The 23,332-nt window shown below is 46.3% G+C and overlaps 1 protein-coding gene across 1 annotated transcript in view; it reads left to right on the forward strand.

Moving 5' to 3' along the window:
* The first annotated feature begins 10,821 nt into the window (after window positions 1–10,821).
* ZNF513 (zinc finger protein 513) overlaps window positions 10,822–23,332 on the forward strand; it is a 141,117-nt gene continuing 128,606 nt past the window's right edge. The window contains exon 1 of the mRNA XM_073673701.1: window positions 10,822–11,000. Within this exon, the coding sequence (XP_073529802.1) occupies window positions 10,961–11,000 (40 nt within the window). The 5' untranslated portion in view covers window positions 10,822–10,960. The remainder of the gene's footprint in view (window positions 11,001–23,332) is intronic.

A 23,332-nucleotide genomic window follows, 5' to 3' on the forward strand; every position in this document is an offset into this window, starting at 1 on the left:
TGCTATGGGGGTGTTTTTCAGCTGCAGGGACAGGACGACTGGTTGCAATTGAAGGAAACATGAATGTGGCCAAGTACAGAGATATCCTGGATGAAAACCTCTTCCAGAGTGCTCTGGACCTCAGACTTGGCCGAAGGTTCACCTTCCAACATGACTATGACCCTAAGCACACAGCTAAAATAACAAAGGAGCGGCTTCAGAACAACTCTGTGACCATTCTTGACTGGCCCAGCCAGAGCCCTGACCTAAACCCAATTGAGCATCACTGGAGAGACCTGAAAATGGCTGTCCACCAACGTTCACCATCCAACCTGACGGAACTGGAGAGGATCTGCCAGGAAGAATGGCCGAGGATCCCCAAATCCAGGCGTGAAAAACTTGTTGCATCATTCCCAAGAAGACTCATGGCTGTACTAGCTCAAAAGGGGGCTTCCACTCAATACTGAGCAAAGGGGCTGAATACTTATGACCATGGGAGATTTCACTTTTTCTTTTTTAATAAAGTTGTAAAAATTTCCACATTTCTGTTTTTTTCAGTCCAGATGGGGTGCAGAGTGGACTTTACTGAGGAAAAAATGAACTTTTTAGAATTTACCAAATGGCTGCAATGAAACAAAGAGTGAAAAATGTAAAGGGGTCTGAATACTTTCCGCACCCACTGTACAGTGGGGAAAATAAGTATTTGATTCACTTCCAATTTTGCAAGTTTTCCCCATTACAAAGAATGGAGAGGTCTGTAATTTTTATTGTAGATACACTTGTGAGAAACGGAATCTAAAAATAAAATCCAGAAAATCAATTATGATTTTTACTTACTTATTACATGCAATAAAATGCAATTTAATTATTTGATCACCGACCAACCAGCAATAATTCTGGATCTCACAGACCTGTTAGTTTTTCTTTAAGAAGCCTCCTACTCTTCACTCATTACCTGTGTTAATTGCACCTGTTTGAACTCATTACCTGTATAAAAGACACCTGTCCACACACTCAATCACACTCCAACCTCTCCACCATGGCCAAAACCAAAGCTGTCTAAGGACACCAGGGACAAAATTGTAGACTTGCACAAGGCTGGGATGGGCTACAGGACAATAGGCAGCAGCTTGGTGAGAAGGCAGTAACTGTTGACACAATTATTAGAAAGTGGAAAAAACACAAGACGACTGTCAATCTTCCTCGGTCTGGGCGTGCAAGATCTCGCCTCGTGGGGTAAGGATGATTCTGAGAAAGATCAGCAATCAGCCCAGAACTACACGGGAGGACCTGGTTAATGAACTGAAGAGGGTTGGGACCACATTTTCATACCTTACCGCTAGTAACGCACTACGCCGTCATGGATTAAACTCCTGCAGGGCACGCAAGGTCCCCTTGCTCACGCCAGCACATACCCAGGCCATTTGAAGTTCAGCAATGACCATCTGGATGATCCAGAGGAGTCATGGGAGAAGGTCATATGGTCAGATGAGACCAAAATAGAACTTCTTGGTATCATCTCCACTATGCCATGTTTGAAGGAAAAAAGATGAGTACAATCCCAAGAACACCTTCCCAACCGTGAAGCATGGTGAGGGAAACACCATACTTTGGGTGTGCTTTTCTGAATAGGGGACAGGACAACTGCGCACTGTATTGGATGTGTGATTTGAAAAACAAAGCAGAGTCGAGGGATACTCTTAGGCTGTGGACTTTTAGGTACAGGGAAAAGCGTGATGTCTTTTATTGCAATAGATAGATCAAGTAGGTGAGATGGAGGAAAGATGATGAGTTCAGTTTTGTCTATGGTGTCAAAGATCACAACCGGGGAGGGGGTAAGGGAAGTCACGCTGTACCCAACACAATGTTATCTTTTTGTTATGAACTGCCCTCACCTGGCCTCCATCGTCCGGACAATTACGCAATTGACCAACAATTAACAGTGTAGGTCGCAATCTGTTACCACTACTAGGCCAGTTATTGGGAAATTAACAGTGAGCATATGGTATCTACACATCCGATTCCAACCATGGAATATGTATTTACCCTAGTACGGTCACTGCTAACTCCACAATAACCCAAGAACTATCATTAGCTGCCACCACCAATCGTTTTCTGGCCGAGTGAACGCCGTTTCAGGAGTGTGATTTACAGAACTAAAGGAACAGGACTATTACATTTTATATTTAATCCAGAAAGATAGGCAGTGTTTATAAAAATTATACAAAAAAATGTACAAAGGGGACAAACAATATAGCATATAGAGTCACACAAAATAAAATGGATTAACAGAGAAACTTACAATGCTGGTCACACGGTTCAGCTTAGCGGATAGAAGCTATCAGAAAACGTCCATAAACGTGGATTGGATCCTGCCTACACAGATGTATATAGGAGTGTAGAGATTAGCGTTGGCAGTGAGTCATTTGTAATTTTGGTTAGAGCAGTTTCGGTGGAGAGAGTGATGGGGGTAGAAGCCGGAGAGGTTGGGTCGAGGGATGGCTTCTTCAGGATTCATGTAATTGTGGCATGTTTGAAAGCAGAGGGGAAGGTACCGGAAGTTAATGATAAGTTGAAGAGATGGGTTAGGGCTGGGGTAAGTGTGATGGGGAGGAGTTGGGATGGAATGGATCAAGTGGTGAAGTCTTCTTGCGAGTATGTTTTCTTCCAGCTCTGCTCCGCAGCCCTGGACATTCGCCAAAGCTTTTTAGTGAGCTTTTTGATTCGTCGCACTCTGGTGCACAAGAGGGGCGACTGAGTCAACAGCAGAGTGATGAGTGGCATTGTAAAAAGCAGTGGCGCTGTCTGTGTCGTTGAGTGAAGAGATGGAGGACAGTGGTAGAATAGAGAGCGTGTGAGTGTCAAGGTGTGTGAAGTTTATACGAGGGTGAGCTGGATGCTGGAACTGGGGGAAGGTGAATAGGACAGGGAAGAGAATGTAAGTAGATGGTGGTCCGGTAAGGGGAGAGGTGATGTAGTGAGGTTAGAAAGGGGGAAGAGGCGGGTGAAGATCAGGTCTAATGCATGTCCATCTGTGGCTGGCTGTAGAGGACCACTGAGTGAGACCAAAGGATGAAGCAAGTGACAGAAGTTTAGAGGCTGTATCAAGACGCTTCAGTCCTGCAGACAGTCCAATAATACAAATAGGAACAAATGTTGCAGCAAAAAAAGACCTGGAAACTATATGCAGAGACTCTGAAGACCTAGGCTGGAAAGTGAGAGCACAGGTGGTCTTCTCATCCATCCTCCCAGTGGATGGACATGGAGCAAGATTTAACAGGATTCTACAGTTGAACAACTGGCTACGTCGATGGTGTCATCAGCACAGTTTTGGGTTTCTCGACCATACAGTGAATTACCTGTATGATGGACTCATTGCTAGAGATGGGTTGCATCTCATGAAAACACACATGTGGTAAACGTCTTGCTACACTCATCAGGAGATCTTTAAACTAGAGCAATATAGGATGGGAAATATACGGTGAGGAAAAAGTATGCAGCTCGAGAGTTCTCTTGAGGACCCTTCTATTAGAAGTGGAAATAAAGAATAAGACAACAAATTCTGAGTGAAAATAGAAACTACAAACTAACAAGTGACTATACAAATGCACAGAGCATGGGAAAACAAACAAGTAGAATTGGAACTGCTAACAGAGAGAGAGAGAGAGATATATGATGTCATAGGCATCACTGAAACTTGGTGGCATGATACACATGATTGAAATACGAACGTTGAAGGCTACAACTTATTAGAAACAGGCTTAACAAGGGGGGAGGAGGTGTTACCCTATATAAAACAAAAGCGTATATCTCCACAGAGATCCAAGCTTCAGAGAATGGTAGCTCTGTAGAAACTTTTGGTAAGAATACAAGGGGAGAAGAACAAAAAGGACAGTATTGTAGGTTTTTACTATAGGCCACGTGGACAGATTGAAGATATGGATGAACTCTTTTTACATCAGGCGTCTTGGTTCTAAAAAAAAAAATGACAGTGATCACAGGAGATTTTAACTATCCAGATATTTGTTGGGATTCTTTCTCAGGCAAAAGTAATGGGTCCAGAAAATTCATATCCTCTCTCTCTGACCATTTTTTATCTTTCAAAAGGTAGAAGAGAGAACAAGAGGATCTGCCATCTTGGACCTAATTCTTACCAACAGGGAGGAAACTGTTGAGGAAGTAAAGGTGGCTAGGAATTTAGGAGGCAGCAATCATGTTGTCCTCGAATTTTGGATTACTAGAGGAGGAAGACCTGCAAGGACTCAGACTTTCAGGTTGGACTTCAGAAAGGCAGATTTTAATGGACTCAGAAAGAGGGTTGGAAAGGTCCAATGGCTGGATGTTCTAAAGGACAGAAATGTTAAGAAGGATGGGAGATTTTGCTAAATGAAATTTTCACTGCACAATCGGTAAGAATCCCGAAAAGAAGGGAGAATTAGAAGCATTTAAAGAGACCAGAGTGGATGAACACAGAACTTAAACACTGGATAAAAAGGAAAAAAGAAATGTATATTAAATGGAAAAAAGGGGGAATATCCAAAGAAGAATATAATTCTGTCTGCAGGGAATGCAGGGCAAGCGTTAGAAGAGCTAAAGCCAGTAATGAAGTGAGGCTTGCAAGGGAGACCAAAAGCAATAAAAAGGATTTTGGGGGTATGTCAAATCAAAAGAAAGTCAAAGGTGCTTACAAGATGAAGAGGATGAAGTGGTCAAAAATGATGTTGAGAAGGGGGTAAGGGAACACTTAGCTAATTAAAATGAACTTAAATCTCATGGTCCAGATGAATTACATTCTAGGTTTCTGAAAGAGAGTGCAGAGGAAATGGCATAACCACCAGCCAGAATCTTTGAAAATTCTTGGAGAACAGGAGCAGTCTCGGAAGATTGGGACAACATTTGTCCTTTTCCAATCTTCAAAAAAGGAAAGCAAATGGAGCCAGGAGATTACAGGCCAGTGAGCCTTGCTTCTATACAAGGAAAGATCATTGAACAAATTATTAAACGGCATGTAGAATGGTATTTAACAAGGAGAAATGGAAGATTTTACATCTGGGTAAGAAATGCTAAAATGATATCTACAGAATGGGAGGAATAATAGATCATAGACTGAACATGAGTCAACAGTGTGATGCAGCAGCAAAAAAGGCAAATACAATTCTGGGATGTATCAAGAGAAGCATACAGTCTAGATCATGTGACGCAATTATCTAGTGTATTCCCGTCCTCATCGAAGGAGAGTTAGTAGCTGTGAAAGGCCGAGAGAGGAGGTTAGAGAAAGAAGATGAGTGGCAAACGGAGCAGATTATCAATGGGGATTTTGAAGTCCCGCATGATGAGAGCGAGAGATCTAAGACTAACCTCCCAAGAGTGAACAACGATGGGTGAGATTGTTCTTTTTATTGAAGGTTGAATATTTTCATGTTTTTTTGCTTTACTCCTTTACCTACAGTGGGGAAAATAAGTATTTGATACTCTGCCGATTTTGCAAGTTTTCCCCCTTATAAAGAATGGAGAGGTCTGTAATTTTTATCGTAGGTCACTTCAACTGTGAGAGACAGAATCTAAGAATAAAAACCATAAAATCACATTGTAGGATTTTTACATAATTTATTGACATTTTATTGCATAAAAAAGTATTTGATACAATAGAGAAACAGAACTTAATATTTGGTCCAGAAACCGTTGTTACAGTTACAGAGGTCAGACATTTCCTGTAGTTCTTGACCAGGTTTGCACACACTGCAGCAGGGATTTTGGCCCACTCCTCCATTCAGATCTTCTCCAGATCTTTCAGGCTTCGGGGCTGTCACTGGGCAACATTGAGTTTCATCTCCCTCCAAAGATTTTCTATTGGGCTCAGGGCTGGAGACTGGCTAGGCCACTCCAGGAACTGGAAATGCTTCTTAGGGAGCCGCTCCTTAGTTGCCCTTGCTATGTATTTTGGGTTATTGTCATGCTGGAAGACTCAACCATGGGGGTATACATATATATGTAAGAGAATTGTGGAGGTAGGCCTCATACACATCCTGCAAAAATTATGAAGGAGGGCATCGTTCACACCCCGGAAAAATGAAGAGCGAGGATCGCATGATGACTCTCTAAAGATTTTGAGACGACACTACATTTTAATTGGCTTTATGTTCTGCTGCTATCATTCGGTGGTGTTGAGAAGTCTGGCCCAATCCAGTCCTTGTTCATTTTTATAAGAACCAGCCTGTCAGCATTTTCAGTTGACAGGCGGATGCGCCTATCGGTTATAATACCACCAGCGGCACTAAACACCCGCTCTGACAAAACGCTAGCGGCAGGGCAGGCCAGGACCTCCAAGGCGTAGAGAGCCAGTTCATGCCACGTGTCCAGCGTGGATACCCAATAATTGTACGGCACAGAGGAATCACGGATGATGCTGGTACGGTCGGCAAGGTACTCCCTCAGCATCTTCAAAAACGTTTCCCTCCTTGCCAGACAACCCTGCGCATAAGGGCCTGGGCGCTGGGAGGGTCTAATGAAACTGTCCCTGACCTTTGACAGTGTTCCCCAGAAGACACCTTAGATCACGATAAAAAAGTGCTCTGTGTCTCCAAAGTGGATGGTGCATTGGTGTGGAAAACCTAAGCAGGACTGAAGGGCTCGGCAGGCGGCACCACAGGGCCCCGGTCTGAACTGCACATAGATAGGAGCTAATCGTGATGTGGTCGTATTTGTAATAATAATAATGACGCTATCTGGATAGAAGACTCCATCGCCCCCCGATGTGTAACATCAGGACCCACTGCCCCCCTCGGGTGTAATGTTCGTCCCCATCGCCCCCCAGTGTGTAACGTCTGGCCCCATCGACCCTCGGTGTGTAATATCCGGCCCCATCGCCCCCCCCCCTGTGTGTAACGTCCGTCCCCATCCCCCCCCCCAGTGTGTAACATCCGGCCCCATTCCCCCCCCCCCCGTGTGTAACGTCCGTCCCCATTCCCCCCCCCCCAGTGTGTAACATCCGGCCCCATTGCCCCCCAGTGTGTGACGTCCGACCCTGTCGCCCCCCAGTGTGTAACTTCTGGCCCCATCGCCTCCCAGTGTATAACATCGGCCCAATCGCCCCCCGGAGTGTAACGTCCGGCCCCATCGCCCCCTGGTGTGTAACGTCCGGCCCCATCGCCCCCTGGTGTGTGACATCCGGCCCCATCGCCCCCTGGTGTGTGATATCCGGCCCCATCGCCCCCCGGTGTGTGACAACAGGCCACATGGCCCCCTGGTGTGTGACATCCGGCCCCATCGCCCCCCGATGTGAGACATCCGGCCCCATTACCCCCCGCTGTGTAACGTCCGGCCCCATTGGCCCCTGGTGTGTGACATCTGGCCCCATCGCCCCCCGGTGTGTGACGTCAGGCCCCATGGCGTGTGACATCCGGCCTCATCGCCCCCCGCTGTATAACGTCTGGCCCAGTGTAAAACGTCCGGCCTCATCTCCCCTCGGTGTGTAACGTCCCGCCCCATCGCCCCCCCCCCCTGGTGTGTAACGTCCTGCCCCATCGCCTCCTGGTGTGTGACATTCGGTTCCATCGTCCCCCTTGTGTATAACGTCCGGCCCCATCGCCCCCCGGTGTATAACCTCCGGCCCCATCGTCCCCCCCAGTGTATAACCTCCGGCCCCATCGTCCCCCCCGGTGTGTGACGTCCGGCCCCATCGTCCCCCCGGTGTGTGACGTCCGGCCTCATCGCCTTTCCGGTGTGTGATGTCCAGTCCCATCGCCCCCCGGTGTGTGACGTCCAACCCAATTGCCCCCGGTGTGTGACGTCCGTCCCCATCGCCCCCAAGAGTGTGACGTCCGGCCCCATCACCCTCCAATGTGTGACGTCCGACGCCATCACCCCCTGGTGTGTAACATCTCGCCCCATCGCCCCCCCGGTGTGTAACATCCTGCCTCATCGCCTCCTGGTGTGTGACATTCGGTTCCATCGTCCCCATGGTGTATAACGTCCGGACCCATCAACCCCCCCCGGTGTGTGACGTCAGGCCCCATTACCTCCAGGTGTGTGACGTCCGGCCCCATCTTCCCCCCCGGTATATAACGTCCGGCCCCATCGCCCCCCCAGTGTGTGACGTCCGACCCCATCGCCTCCTGGTGTGTGACATCTGGCCCCATCGCCCCCCCGGTGTATAACGTCTGGCACCATCGCCTACTAGAGTGTGACGTCCGGCCCCATCGCCCCCCGGTGTATAACGTCCGGACCCATCGCGCCCGCAGTGTGTGACGTCCGGCCCCATCGCCTCCTGGTATGTGACGTCCGGACCCATCGCCCTCCAGTGTGTAACATCCTGCCCCATCGCCTCCTGGTGTATGATGTCCGGCCTCATCGCCCCCTGGTGTGTGACGTCCGGCCCCAGTGTGTGACGTCCTGCCCCGTCGCCCTCCAGTGTGTGACATCCGGCCCCATCTCCCTCCGGTGTGTGACGTCCGGCCCCATCGCCCTCCGGTGTGTTAACATCCCGCCCCATCGTCCCCCTGGTGTGTTAACGTCCTGCCCCATCGCCTCCCGGTGTGTGACGTCCGGCCCCATCACCCCCCGGTGTGTGACGTCCGGCCCCATCGCCCCCCGGTGTGTGACGTCTGGCCCCATCGCCTCCTGGTGTGTGACATTTGGTTCCATCGTCCCCATGGTGTATAACGTCCGGCCCCATCAACCCCCCGATGTGTGACATCAGGCCCCATTACCTCCTGGTGTGTGACGTCCGGCCCCATCGCCCCCCCCCCCGGTGTATAATGTCCGGCACCATCGCCTCCTGGTGTGTGACGTCCGGCCCCATCTTCCCCCCGGTATATAACGTCCGGCCCCATCGCCCCCCCAGTGTGTGACGTCCGACCCCATCGCCTCCTGGTGTGTGACATCTGGCCCCATCGCCCCCCCGGTGTATAACGTCCGGCACCATCACCTACTAGAGTGTGATGTCCGGCCCCATCGCCCCCCTGTGTATAACGTCCGGACCCATCGCGCCCGCAGTGTGTGACGTCCGGCCCCATCGCCTCCTGGTGTGTGACGTCCGGACCCATCGCCCTCCAGTGTGTAACGTCCTGCCCCATCGCCTCCTGGTGTGTGACGTCCTGCCCCGTCGCCCTCCGGTGTGTGACGTCCGGCCCCGCCGCCCCCCGGTGTGTGACGTCCGGCCCCGCCGCCCCCCGGTGTGTGACGTCCGGCCCCGCCGCCCCCTGGTGTGTGACGTCCGGCCCCTGTGTGTGACGTCCGGCTCCATCGCCCCCCTGTGTGTAACATCCTGCCCCATCGCCTCCTGGTGTATGATGTCCGGCCCCATCGCCCTCCGGTGTGTAACGTCCGGCCCCATCGCCCTCCGGTGTGTAACGTCCGGCCCCATCGCCCTCCGGTGTGTGACGTCCAGCCCCATCGCCCCCCAGAGTGTGACGCCCGGCCCCATCGCCACCCTGTGTGTGACGTCCGGCCCCATCGCCCTCCAGTGTGTAACATCCTGCCCCATCGCCTCCTGGTGTATGACGTCCGGCCCCATCGCCCCCTCTGTGTATAAAGTCCGTCCCCATCGCCCCCGCAGAGTGTGACGTCTGGCTCCATCGCCCCCCCGGGTGTATAACGTCCAGCCCCATCGCCTCCTGGTGTGTGACATCCAGCCCCATCGCCCCCCCGGTGTATAACGTCCGGCACCATCGCCTACTAGAGTGTGATGTCCGGCCCCATCGCCCTCCAGTGTGTAACGTCCTGCCCCATCGCCTCCTGGTGTGTGACGTCCGGCCCCATCGCCCCCCTGGTGTGTGACGTCCAGCCCCATCGCCTCCTAGTGTGTGACATCCGGCCCTCTCTTCCCCCCGGTGTATGACGTCCGGCCCCATCGCCCCCCCAATGTGTGACATCCGGCCCTATCTTCCACCCGGTGTATAACGTCCGGCACCATCGCCTCCTGGTGTGTGACGTCCGGCCCCATCGCCCCCCCCCCGGTGTGTGACGTCCGGCCCCATCGCCCCCCCCCCCCGGTGTGTGACGTCCGGTCCCATCGCCCCGCCGGTGTGTGACGTCCGGTACCATCGCCCCGCCGGTGTGTGACGTCCGGTCCCATCGCCCCGCCGGTGTGTGACGTCCGGCCCCATCGCCCCGCCGGTGTGTGACGTCCGGCCCCATCGCCCCGCCGGTGTGTGACGTTCGGCCCCATCGCCCCGCCGGTGTGTGACGTTCGGCCCCATCGCCTCCCCCGGTGTGTGACGTCCGGCCCCATCGCCTCCCCCGGTGTGTGACGTCCGGCCCCATCGCCTCCCCCCGGTGTGTGACGTCCGGCCCCATCGCCTCCCCCCGGTGTGTGACGTCCGGCCCCATCGCCTCCCCCGGTGTGTGACGTCCGGCCCCATCGCCTCCCCCCGGTGTGTGACGTCCGGCCCCATCGCCTCCCCCGGTGTGTGACGTCCGGCCCCATCGCCTCCCCCGGTGTGTGACGTCCGGCCCCATCGCCTCCCCCGGTGTGTGACGTCCGGCCCCATCGCCCCCCGGAGTGTGACGTCCGGCCCCATCGCCCCCCGGAGTGTGACGTCCGGCCCCATCGTCCCCTTCCTATATAACACCCCCCCCCACGCCGTCCTCTCCTCGCAATCATGGATAAGACCTTCCATGATGTTTCTTCCTCCTGGAGGTGGATGTGGCGGACACAGACATTTGCAGAGGGGGGAGTTCTGAGATGAAAGAGTGACGTCACAGCACAGCTATGACGAGAGGATGTGTCCACCTAACAACACATAAGTCTATGGCCGAGTATCAGGCTGTTGTTATGGCAGCTGTTGCCATGGTGATGAGAGGGAAAACAAGGGGACTACATCTCCCGGCATTCCCAGCGACACCAGCGGAAATATGCGGCAGAAGCCGGATGTGACGTGTCCGCTTGTTCTCCGACCGGAAACACATGAGGCAGAGCTGAGGGATGCTCTGAACCGGAAATACCGAGAGCGGCTCCGGAAGTACCGGGGAGGGAGGAGCCATGCCGCGGAGGAAGCAGGCCAACCCCCAACCGGTGAAATGTAAGCGCGGCCGTGATATATATGTACACCCCCCAGCTGTGTACCCCATATATATATATATATATATATATATACACCCCGTGTCCTGCTGTGTACCCCATATATATATATACACCCCGTGTCCTGCTGTCTACCCCATATATATATATATACACCCCGTGTCCTGCTGTGTACCCCATATATATATATACACCCCGTGTCCTGCTGTGTACCCCATATATATATATACACCCCGTGTCCTGCTGTGTACCCCATATATATATATATACCCCGTGTCCTGCTGTGTACCCCATATATATATATATATACACCCCGTGTCCTGCTGTGTACCCCATATATATATATACCCCGTGTCCTGCTGTGTACCCCATATATATATACACACCCCGTGTCCTGCTGTGTACCCCATATATATATATACACCCCGTGTCCTGCTGTGTACCCCATATATATATATATACCCCGTGTCCTGCTGTGTACCCCATATATATATATACACCCCGTGTCCTGCTGTGTACCCCATATATATATATATACACCCCGTGTCCTGCTGTGTACCCCATATATATATATACACCCCGTGTCCTGCTGTGTACCCCATATATATATATACACCCCGTGTCCTGCTGTGTACCCCATATATATATATACACCCCGTGTCCTGCTGTGTGCCCCATATATATATATATACACCCCGTGTCCTGCTGTGTACCCCATATATATATATATATATATACACCCCATGTCCTGCTGTGTACCCCATATATATATATACACCCCGTGTCCTGCTGTGTACCCCATATATATATATATACACCCCATGTCCTGCTGTGTACCCCATATATATATATATATATATACACCCCGTGTCCTGCTGTGTACCCCATATATATATATATATATATATACACCCCGTGTCCTGCTGTGTGCCCCATATATATATATATACACCCCGTGTCCTGCTGTGTACCCCATATATATATATATATACACCCCGTGTCCTGCTGTGTACCCCATATATATATATATATATACACCCCGTGTCCTGCTGTGTGCCCCATATATATATATATATACACCCCGTGTCCTGCTGTGTGCCCCATATATATATATATACACCCCATGTCCTGCTGTGTACCCCATATATATATATATATACACCCCGTGTCCTGCTGTGTGCCCCATATATATATATATATACACCCCGTGTCCTGCTGTGTACCCCATATATATATATATATACACCCCGTGTCCTGCTGTGTACCCCATATATATATATATACACCCCGTGTCCTGCTGTGTACCCCATATATATATATATATATATATATACACCCCGTGTCCTGCTGTGTACCCCATATATATATATACACCCCGTGTCCTGCTGTGTACCCCATATATATATATATATACACCCCGTGTCCTGCTGTGTACCCCATATATATATATACACCCCGTGTCCTGCTGTGTACCCCATATATATATATATACACCCCGTGTCCTGCTGTGTACCCCATATATATATATATATACACCCCGTGTCCTGCTGTGTACCCCATATATATATACACCCCGTGTCCTGCTGTGTACCCCATATATATATATATATATACACCCCGTGTCCTGCTGTGTACCCCATATATATATACACCCCGTGTCCTGCTGTGTACCCCATATATATATATATATATATATATATATACCCCGTGTCCTGCTGTGTACCCCATATATATATATACACCCCGTGTCCTGCTGTGTACCCCATATATATATATATATACACCCCGTGTCCTGCTGTGTACCCCATATATATATATACACCCCGTGTCCTGCTGTGTACCCCATATATATATATATACACCCCGTGTCCTGCTGTGTACCCCATATATATATATATATACACCCCGTGTCCTGCTGTGTACCCCATATATATATACACCCCGTGTCCTGCTGTGTACCCCATATATATATATATATACACCCCGTGTCCTGCTGTGTACCCCATATATATATATATACACACCCCATGTCCTGCTGTGTATCCCATATATATATATATATATACCCCGTGTCCTGCTGTGTACCCCATATATATATATATACACCCCGTGTCCTGCTGTGTACCCCATATATATATATATATATACACACCCCGTGTCCTGCTGTGTACCCCATATATATATATATATATACACCCCGTGTCCTGCTGTGTACCCCATATATATATATATACACCCCGTGTCCTGCTGTGTACCCCATATATATATATATATATATACACCCCGTGTCCTGCTGTGTACCCCATATATATATATATACACCCCATGTCCTGCTGTGTATCCCATATATATATACACACCCCATGTCCTGCTGTGTATCCCATATATATATACACCCCGTGTCCTGCTGTGTACCCCATATATATATATATATACACACCCCATGTCCTGCTGTGTACCCCATATATATATATATATACACCCCGTGTCCTGCTGTGTACCCCATATATATATATATACACCCCGTGTCCTGCTGTGTATCCCATATATATATATACACCCCGTGTCCTGCTGTGTACCCCATATATATATATATACACCCCGTGTCCTGCTGTGTACCCCATATATATATATATACACACCCCATGTCCTGCTGTGTACCCCATATATATATACACCCCGTGTCCTGCTGTGTACCCCATATATATATATATACACCCCGTGTCCTGCTGTGTATCCCATATATATATATACACCCCGTGTCCTGCTGTGTACCCCATATATATATATATACACCCCGTGTCCTGCTGTGTACCCCATATATATATATATATACACCCCGTGTCCTGCTGTGTACCCCATATATATATACACCCCGTGTCCTGCTGTGTACCCCATATATATATATATACACCCCGTGTCCTGCTGTGTATCCCATATATATATATACACCCCGTGTCCTGCTGTGTACCCCATATATATATACCCCATGTCCTGCTGTGTACCCCATATATATATATACACCCCGTGTCCTGCTGTGTACCCCATATATATATACACCCCGTGTCCTGCTGTGTACCCCATATATATATATATATATATATACCCCGTGTCCTGCTGTGTACCCCATATATATATATATACACCCCGTGTCCTGCTGTGTACCCCATATATATATATATATATATATATATATATATATATATATATATATACCCCGTGTCCTGCTGTGTACCCCATATATATATATATACACCCCATGTCCTGCTGTGTACCCCATATATATATATATATACACCCCATGTCCTGCTGTGTACCCCATATATATATATATATACACCCCGTGTCCTGCTGTGTACCCCATATATATATATATATATATATATATACACCCCGTGTCCTGCTGTGTACCCCATATATATATACACCCCGTGTCCTGCTGTGTACCCCATATATATATATATACACCACGTGTCCTGCTGTGTACCCCATATATATATATATATATATACACCCCGTGTCCTGCTGTGTACCCCATATATATATATACCCCGTGTCCTGCTGTGTACCCCATATATATATATACACCCCGTGTCCTGCTTTGTACCCCATATATATATATATATATATATATATATACACACCCCGTGTCCTGCTGTGTACCCCATATATATATATATATATATACACCCCGTGTCCTGCTGTGTACCCCATATATATATATATATATATATATATATATATATATATACACCCCATGTCCTGCTGTGTACCCCATATATATATATATACACCCCATGTCCTGCTGTGTACCCCATATATATATATATATATACACCCCGTGTCCTGCTGTGTACCCCATATATATATATATATACCCCGTGTCCTGCTGTGTACCCCATATATATATATATACACCCCGTGTCCTGCTGTGTACCCCATATATATATATATACCCCGTGTCCTGCTGTGTACCCCATATATATATATACACACCCCGTGTCCTGCTGTGTACCCCATATATATATACACCCCGTGTCCTGCAGTGTACCCCATATATATATATATATACACCCCGTGTCCTGCTGTGTACCCCATATATATATATATACACCCCGTGTCCTGCTGTGTACCCCATATATATATATATATATATATACACCCCGTGTCCTGCTGTGTACCCCATATATATATATACACCCCGTGTCCTGCTGTGTACCCCATATATATATATATATACCCCGTGTCCTGCTGTGTACCCCATATATATATATATACACCCCGTGTCCTGCTGTGTACCCCATATATATATACACCCCGTGTCCTGCTGTGTACCCCATATATATATATACACCCCGTGTCCTGCTGTGTACCCCATATATATATATATATACCCCGTGTCCTGCTGTGTACCCCATATATATATATATATATATACACCCCGTGTCCTGCTGTGTATCCCATATATATATATACACCCCGTGTCCTGCTGTGTACCCCATATATATATATATACACACCCCATGTCCTGCTGTGTACCCCATATATATATATACACCCCGTGTCCTGCTGTGTACCCCATATATATATATACACCCCGTGTCCTGCTGTGTACCCCATATATATATATATACACCCCGTGTCCTGCTGTGTACCCCATATATATATATATATACACCCCGTGTCCTGCTGTGTATCCCATATATATATATATACACCCCGTGTCCTGCTGTGTATCCCATATATATATATATACACCCCGTGTCCTGCTGTGTACCCCATATATATATATATATACCCCGTGTCCTGCTGTGTATCCCATATATATATACACACCCCGTGTCCTGCTGTGTATCCCATATATATATATACACCCCGTGTCCTGCTGTGTACCCCATATATATATATATACACACCCCATGTCCTGCTGTGTACCCCATATATATATATACACCCCGTGTCCTGCTGTGTACCCCATATATATATATACACCCCGTGTCCTGCTGTGTACCCCATATATATATACACCCCGTGTCCTGCTGTGTACCCCATATATATATATATACCCCGTGTCCTGCTGTGTACCCCATATATATATACACACCCCGTGTCCTGCTGTGTACCCCATATATATATATACACCCCGTGTCCTGCTGTGTACCCCATATATATATACACACCCCGTGTCCTGCTGTGTACCCCATATATATATATATATATATACCCCGTGTCCTGCTGTGTACCCCATATATATATACCCCGTGTCCTGCTGTGTACCCCATATATATACACACCCCGTGTCCTGCTGTGTACCCCAAATATATATATATATATATATACACACCCCGTGTCCTGCTGCGTACCCCATATATATATATACACCCCGTGTCCTGCTGTGTACCCCATATATATATATATATACACCCCGTGTCCTGTGTACCCCATATATATATACACCCCGTGTCCTGTGTACCCCATATATATATACACCCCGTGTCCTGTGTACCCCATATATATATACACCCCGTGTCCTGCTGTGTACCCCATATATATATATATACACCCCGTGTCCTGCTGTGTACCCCATATATATATATATACCCCGTGTCCTGCTGTGTACCCCATATATATATATATATACACCCCGTGTCCTGCTGTGTACCCCATATATATATATACACCCCGTGTCCTGCTGTGTACCCCATATATATATATACACCCCGTGTCCTGCTGTGTACCCCATATATATATATATATATACACCCCGTGTCCTGCTGTGTACCCCATATATATATATATATATATACACACCACGTGTCCTGCTGTGTACCCCATATATATATACACCCCGTGTCCTGCTGTGTACCCCATATATATATATACACCCCGTGTCCTGTGTACCCCATATATATATACACCCCGTGTCCTGCTGTGTACCCCATATATATATGTACACCCCGTGTCCTGCTGTGTACCCCATATATATATATATACACCCCGTGTCCTGCTGTGTACCCCATATATATATATACACACCCCGTGTCCTGCTGTGTACCATATATATATATATATATATATATATATATATATATATATATATATATATATATACACCCCATGTCCTGCTGTGTACCCCATATATATATACACCCCATGTCCTGCTGTGTACCCCATATATATATATACACCCCGTGTCCTGCTGTGTACCCCATATATATATATACACCCCGTGTCCTGCTGTGTACCCCATATATATATATATACACCACGTGTCCTGCTGTGTACCCCATATATATATATACACCCCGTGTCCTGCTGTGTACCCCATATATATATATATACACCCCGTGTCCTGCTGTGTACCCCACATATATATATATATACACCCCGTGTCCTGCTGTGTACCCCACATATATATATATACACCCCGTGTCCTGCTGTGTACCCCACATATATATGTACACCCCGTGTCCTGCTGTGTACCCCATATATATATATACACCCCGTGTCCTGCTGTGTACCCCATATATATATATATACACCCCGTGTCCAGCTGTGTACCATATATATATATATATATATACACCCCGTGTCCAGCTGTGTACCCCATATATATATATATATATATATATATATATATATATATACACACACCCCATGTCCTGCTGTGTACCCCATATATATATATATACACCCCGTGTCCTGCTGTGTACCCCATATATATATATACACCCCGTGTCCTGCTGTGTACCCCATATATATATATACACCCCGTGTCCTGCTGTGTACCCCATATATATATATATACACCCCGTGTCCTGCTGTGTACCCCATATATATATATACACCCCGTGTCCTGCTGTGTACCCCATATATATATATACACACCCCGTGTCCTGCTGTGTACCATATATATATATATATATATATATATATATACACCCCATGTCCTGCTGTGTACCCCATATATATATACACCCCATGTCCTGCTGTGTACCCCATATATATATATACACCCCGTGTCCTGCTGTGTACCCCATATATATATATACACCCCGTGTCCTGCTGTGTACCCCATATATATATATACACCCCATGTCCTGCTGTGTACCCCATATATATATATACCCCGTGTCCTGCTGTGTACCCCATATATATATATATATACACCCCATGTCCTGCTGTGTACCCCATATATATATACACCCCATGTCCTGCTGTGTACCCCATATATATATACACCCCGTGTCCTGCTGTGTACCCCATATATATATATATATATATACACCCCGTGTCCTGCTGTGTACCCCATATATATATATACACCCAGTGTCCTGCTCTGTACCCCATATATATATACACCCCGTGTCCTGCTGTGTACCCCATATATATATACCCCGTGTCCTGCTGTGTACCATATATATATATATATATATATATATATATATATATACACCCCGTGTCCTGCTGTGTGCTCCATATATATATATACACCCCATGTCCTACTGTGTACCCCATATATATATACACCCCGTGTCCTGCTGTGTACCCCATATATATATATACACCCCGTGTCCTGTGTACCCCATATATATATACACCCCGTGTCCTGTGTACCCCATATATATATACACCCCGTGTCCTGCTGTGTACCCCATATATATATATATACACCCCGTGTCCTGCTGTGTACCCCATATATATATATATACACACCCCGTGTCCTGCTGTGTACCCCATATATATATACACACCCCGTGTCCTGCTGTGTACCCCATATATATATACACCCCATGTCCTGCTGTGTACCCCATATATATATATATACCCCGTGTCCTGCTGTGTACCCCATATATATATATACACCCCGTGTCCTGCTGTGTACCCCATATATATATATACACCCCATGTCCTGCTGTGTACCCCATATATATATACCCCGTGTCCTGCTGTGTACCCCATATATATATATATACACACCCCGTGTCCTGCTGTGTACCCCATATATATATATACACCCCGTGTCCTGCTGTGTACCCCATATATATATATATATATATATATATATATACACCCCGTGTCCAGCTGTGTACCCCATATATATATATACACACCCCGTGTCCTGCTGTGTACCCCATATATATATATATATATATATATATACACACCCCATGTCCTGCTGTGTACCCCATATATATATACACCCCATGTCCTGCTGTGTACCCCATATATATATATACACCCCGTGTCCTGCTGTGTACCTCATATATATATATATATATACCCCGTGTCCTGCTGTGTACCCCATATATATATATATACCCCGTGTCCTGCTGTGTACCCCATATATATATATACACACCCCGTGTCCTGCTGTGTACCCCATATATATATATACACCCCGTGTCCTGCTGTGTACCCCATATATATATATATATACCCCGTGTCCTGCTGTGTACCCCATATATATATATATATACCCCGTGTCCTGCTGTGTACCCCACATATATATATATATACACCCCGTGTCCTGCTGTGTACCCCACATATATATGTACACCCCGTGTCCTGCTGTGTACCCCATATATATATATACACCCCGTGTCCTGCTGTGTACCCCATATATATATATACACCCCGTGTCCAGCTGTGTACCCCATATATATATATATATACACCCCGTGTCCAGCTGTGTACCCCATATATATATATATATACACACACCCCATGTCCTGCTGTGTACCCCATATATATATATATACACCCCATGTCCTGCTGTGTACCCCATATATACAGTTATATGAAAAAGTTTGGGCACCCCTATTAATCTTAAGCTTAATGTTTTATAAAAATTGGTGTTTTTGCAGCAGCTATTTCAGTTTGATATATGTAATAACTGTTGGACACAGTAATGTTTCTGCCTTGAAATGGATTTATTGTACTAACAGAAAATGTGCAATCTGCATTCAAACAAAATTTGACAGGTGCATAAGTATGGGCACCCTTATCATTTTCTTGTTTTAAATACTCCTACCTACTTTTTACTGACTTGCTAAAGCACTTCTTTGGGGTTTGTAACCTCATTGAGCTTTGAACTTCATAGCCAGGTGTATGCAATCATGAGAAAAGCTGCTTAAAGTGGCCACTTGCAAGTTGTTCTCCTGTTTGAATCTCCTCTGAAGAGTGGCATCATGGGCTCCTCAAAACAACTGTCAAATGATCTGAAAACAAAGATTATTCAACATAGTTGTTCAGGGGAAGGATACAAAAAGCTGTCTCAGAGATTTAACCTGTCAGTTTCCACTGAGAGGAACATAGTAAGGAAATGGAAGAACACAGGGACAGTTCTTGTTAAGGCCAGAAGTGGCAGGCCAAGAAAAACATCAGAAAGGCAGAGAAGAAGAATGGTGAAATCAGTCAAGGACAATCCTCAGACCACCTCCAGAGAGCTGCAGCATCAACTTGCTGCAGATGGTGTCACTGTGCATCGGTCAACTATACAACGCACTTTGCACAAGGAGAAGCTGTATGGGAGAGTGATGCGAAAGAAGCCGCTTCTGCAAGCACGCCACAAACAGAGTCGGCTGAGGTATGCAAAAGCACATTTGGGGAAGCCAATTTCTTTTTGGAAGAAGGTCCTGTGGACTGATGAAACCAAGATTGAGTTGTTTGGTCATACAAAAAGGCGTTATGTATGGCGGCAAAAAAACACAGCATTCCAAGAAAAACACTTGCTACCCACACTAAAATTTGGTGGAGGTTCCATCATACTTTGGGGCTGTGTGGCCAATGCCGGCACCGGGAATCTTGCTAAAGTTGAGGGACGCATGGATTCCACTCAGTATCAACAGATTCTTGACAATAATGTTCAAGAATCAGTGACAAAGTTGAAGTTACGCAGGGGATGGATCTTTCAGCAAGACAATGATCCAAAACACCGCTCCAAATCTACTCAGGCATTCATGCAGAGGAACAATTACAATGTTCTGGAATGGCCATCCCAGTCCCCAGACCTGAATATCATTGAACATCTGTGGGATCATTTGAAGAGGGCTGTCCATGCTCGGCGACCATCAAACTTACAGGAACTGGAATTGTTTTGTAAAGAGGAATGGTCAAAAATACCTTCATCCAGGATCCAGGAACTCATTAAAAGCTACAGGAAGCGACTAGAGGCAAAAGGAGGATCTACTAAATATTAATGTCACTTTTCTGGTGAGGTGCCCATACTTATGCACCTGTCAAATTTTGTTTGAATGCAGATTGCACATTTTCTTTTAGTACAATAAACCTCATTTCAAGGCAGAAACATTACTGTGTCCAACAGTTATTACATATATCAAACTGAAATAGCTGCTGCAAAAACACCAATTTTTATAAAACATTAAGCTTAAGATTAATAGGGGTGCCCAAAGTTTTTCATATGACTATATATATATATATATATATATATATATATATATATATATACACCCCATGTCCTGCTGTGTACCCCATATATATATACACCCCGTGTCCTGCTGTGTACCCCATATATATATATATACCCCGTGTCCTGCTGTGTACCCCATATATATATATATACACCCCGTGTCCTGCTGTGTACCCCATATATATATACACACCCCGTGTCCTGCTGTGTACCCCATATATATATACACCCCGTGTACTGCAGTGTACCCCATATATATATATACACCCCGTGTCCTGCTGTGTACCCCATATATATATATATATATATATATATATATATATATATATATACACCCCGTGTCCTGCTGTGTACCCCATATATATATATATACACCCCGTGTCCTGCTGTGTACCCCATATATATATATATATACCCCGTGTCCTGCTGTGTACCCCATATATATATATATATACCCCGTGTCCTGCTGTGTACCCCATATATATATATATATACCCCGTGTCCTGCTGTGTACCCCATATATATATATATATATATACCCCGTGTCCTGCTGTGTACCCCATATATATATATATACACCCCGTGTCCTGCTGTGTACCCCATATATATATATATACACCCCGTGTCCTGCTGTGTACCCCATATATATATACACCCCGTGTCCTGCTGTGTACCCCATATATATATATATATATACCCCGTGTCCTGCTGTGTACCCCATATATATATATACACCCCGTGTCCTGCTGTGTACCCCATATATATATACACACCCCGTGTCCTGCTGTGTACCCCATATATATATATATACACCCCGTGTCCTGCTGTGTACCCCATATATATATATATATATATATACACCCCGTGTCCTGCTGTGTACCCCATATATATATATATATATATATATATATATATATACACCCCCCAGCTGTGTACCCCATATATATATATATATATATATACACCCCGTGTCCTGCTGTGTACCCCATATATATATATGCACACCGTGTCCTGCTGTGTACCCCATGTATATATACACCCCGTGTCCTGCTGTGTACCCCTTATATATATATATACACCCCGTGTCCTGCTGTGTACCCCATATATATATATATATATACCCCGTGTCCTGCTGTGTACCCCATATATATATATATACACCCCGTGTCCTGCTGTGTACCCCATATATATATATATACCCCGTGTCCTGCTGTGTACCCCATATATATATATATACACCCCGTGTCCTGCTGTGTACCCCATATATATATATATACACCCCGTGTCCTGCTGTGTGCCCCATATATATATATATACACCCCGTGTCCTGCTGTGTACCCCTTATATATATATATATATACACACCCCGTATCCTGCTGTGTACCCCTTATATATATATATATATATATATATACACCCCGTGTCCTGCTGTGTACCCCATATATATATATATACCCCGTGTCCTGCTGTGTACCCCATATATATATATACACCCCGTGTCCTGCTGTGTACCCCATATATATATATATATATACCCCGTGTCCTGCTGTGTACCCCATATATATATATATATACCCCGTGTCCTGCTGTGTACCCCATATATATATATACCCCGTGTCCTGCTGTGTACCCCATATATATATATACACCCCGTGTCCTGCTGTGTTCCCCATATATATATATATATATATATATATATATATACACCCCGTGTCCTGCTGTGTACCCCATATATATATATACACTCCGTGTCCTGCTGTGTACCCCATATATATATATACACCCCGTGTCCTGCTGTGTACCCCATATATATATATATATATATACATACACCCCGTGTCCTGCTGTGTGGCCCATATATATATATATATACATACACCCCGTGTCCTGCTGTGTACCCC

This window comes from Phyllobates terribilis, unplaced genomic scaffold, assembly GCF_046119375.1.
Source record: "Phyllobates terribilis strain yellow unplaced genomic scaffold, ASM4611937v1 Scaffold_3__8_contigs__length_932513732, whole genome shotgun sequence".
NCBI classification, from domain to species: Eukaryota; Metazoa; Chordata; class Amphibia; order Anura; family Dendrobatidae; genus Phyllobates; species Phyllobates terribilis.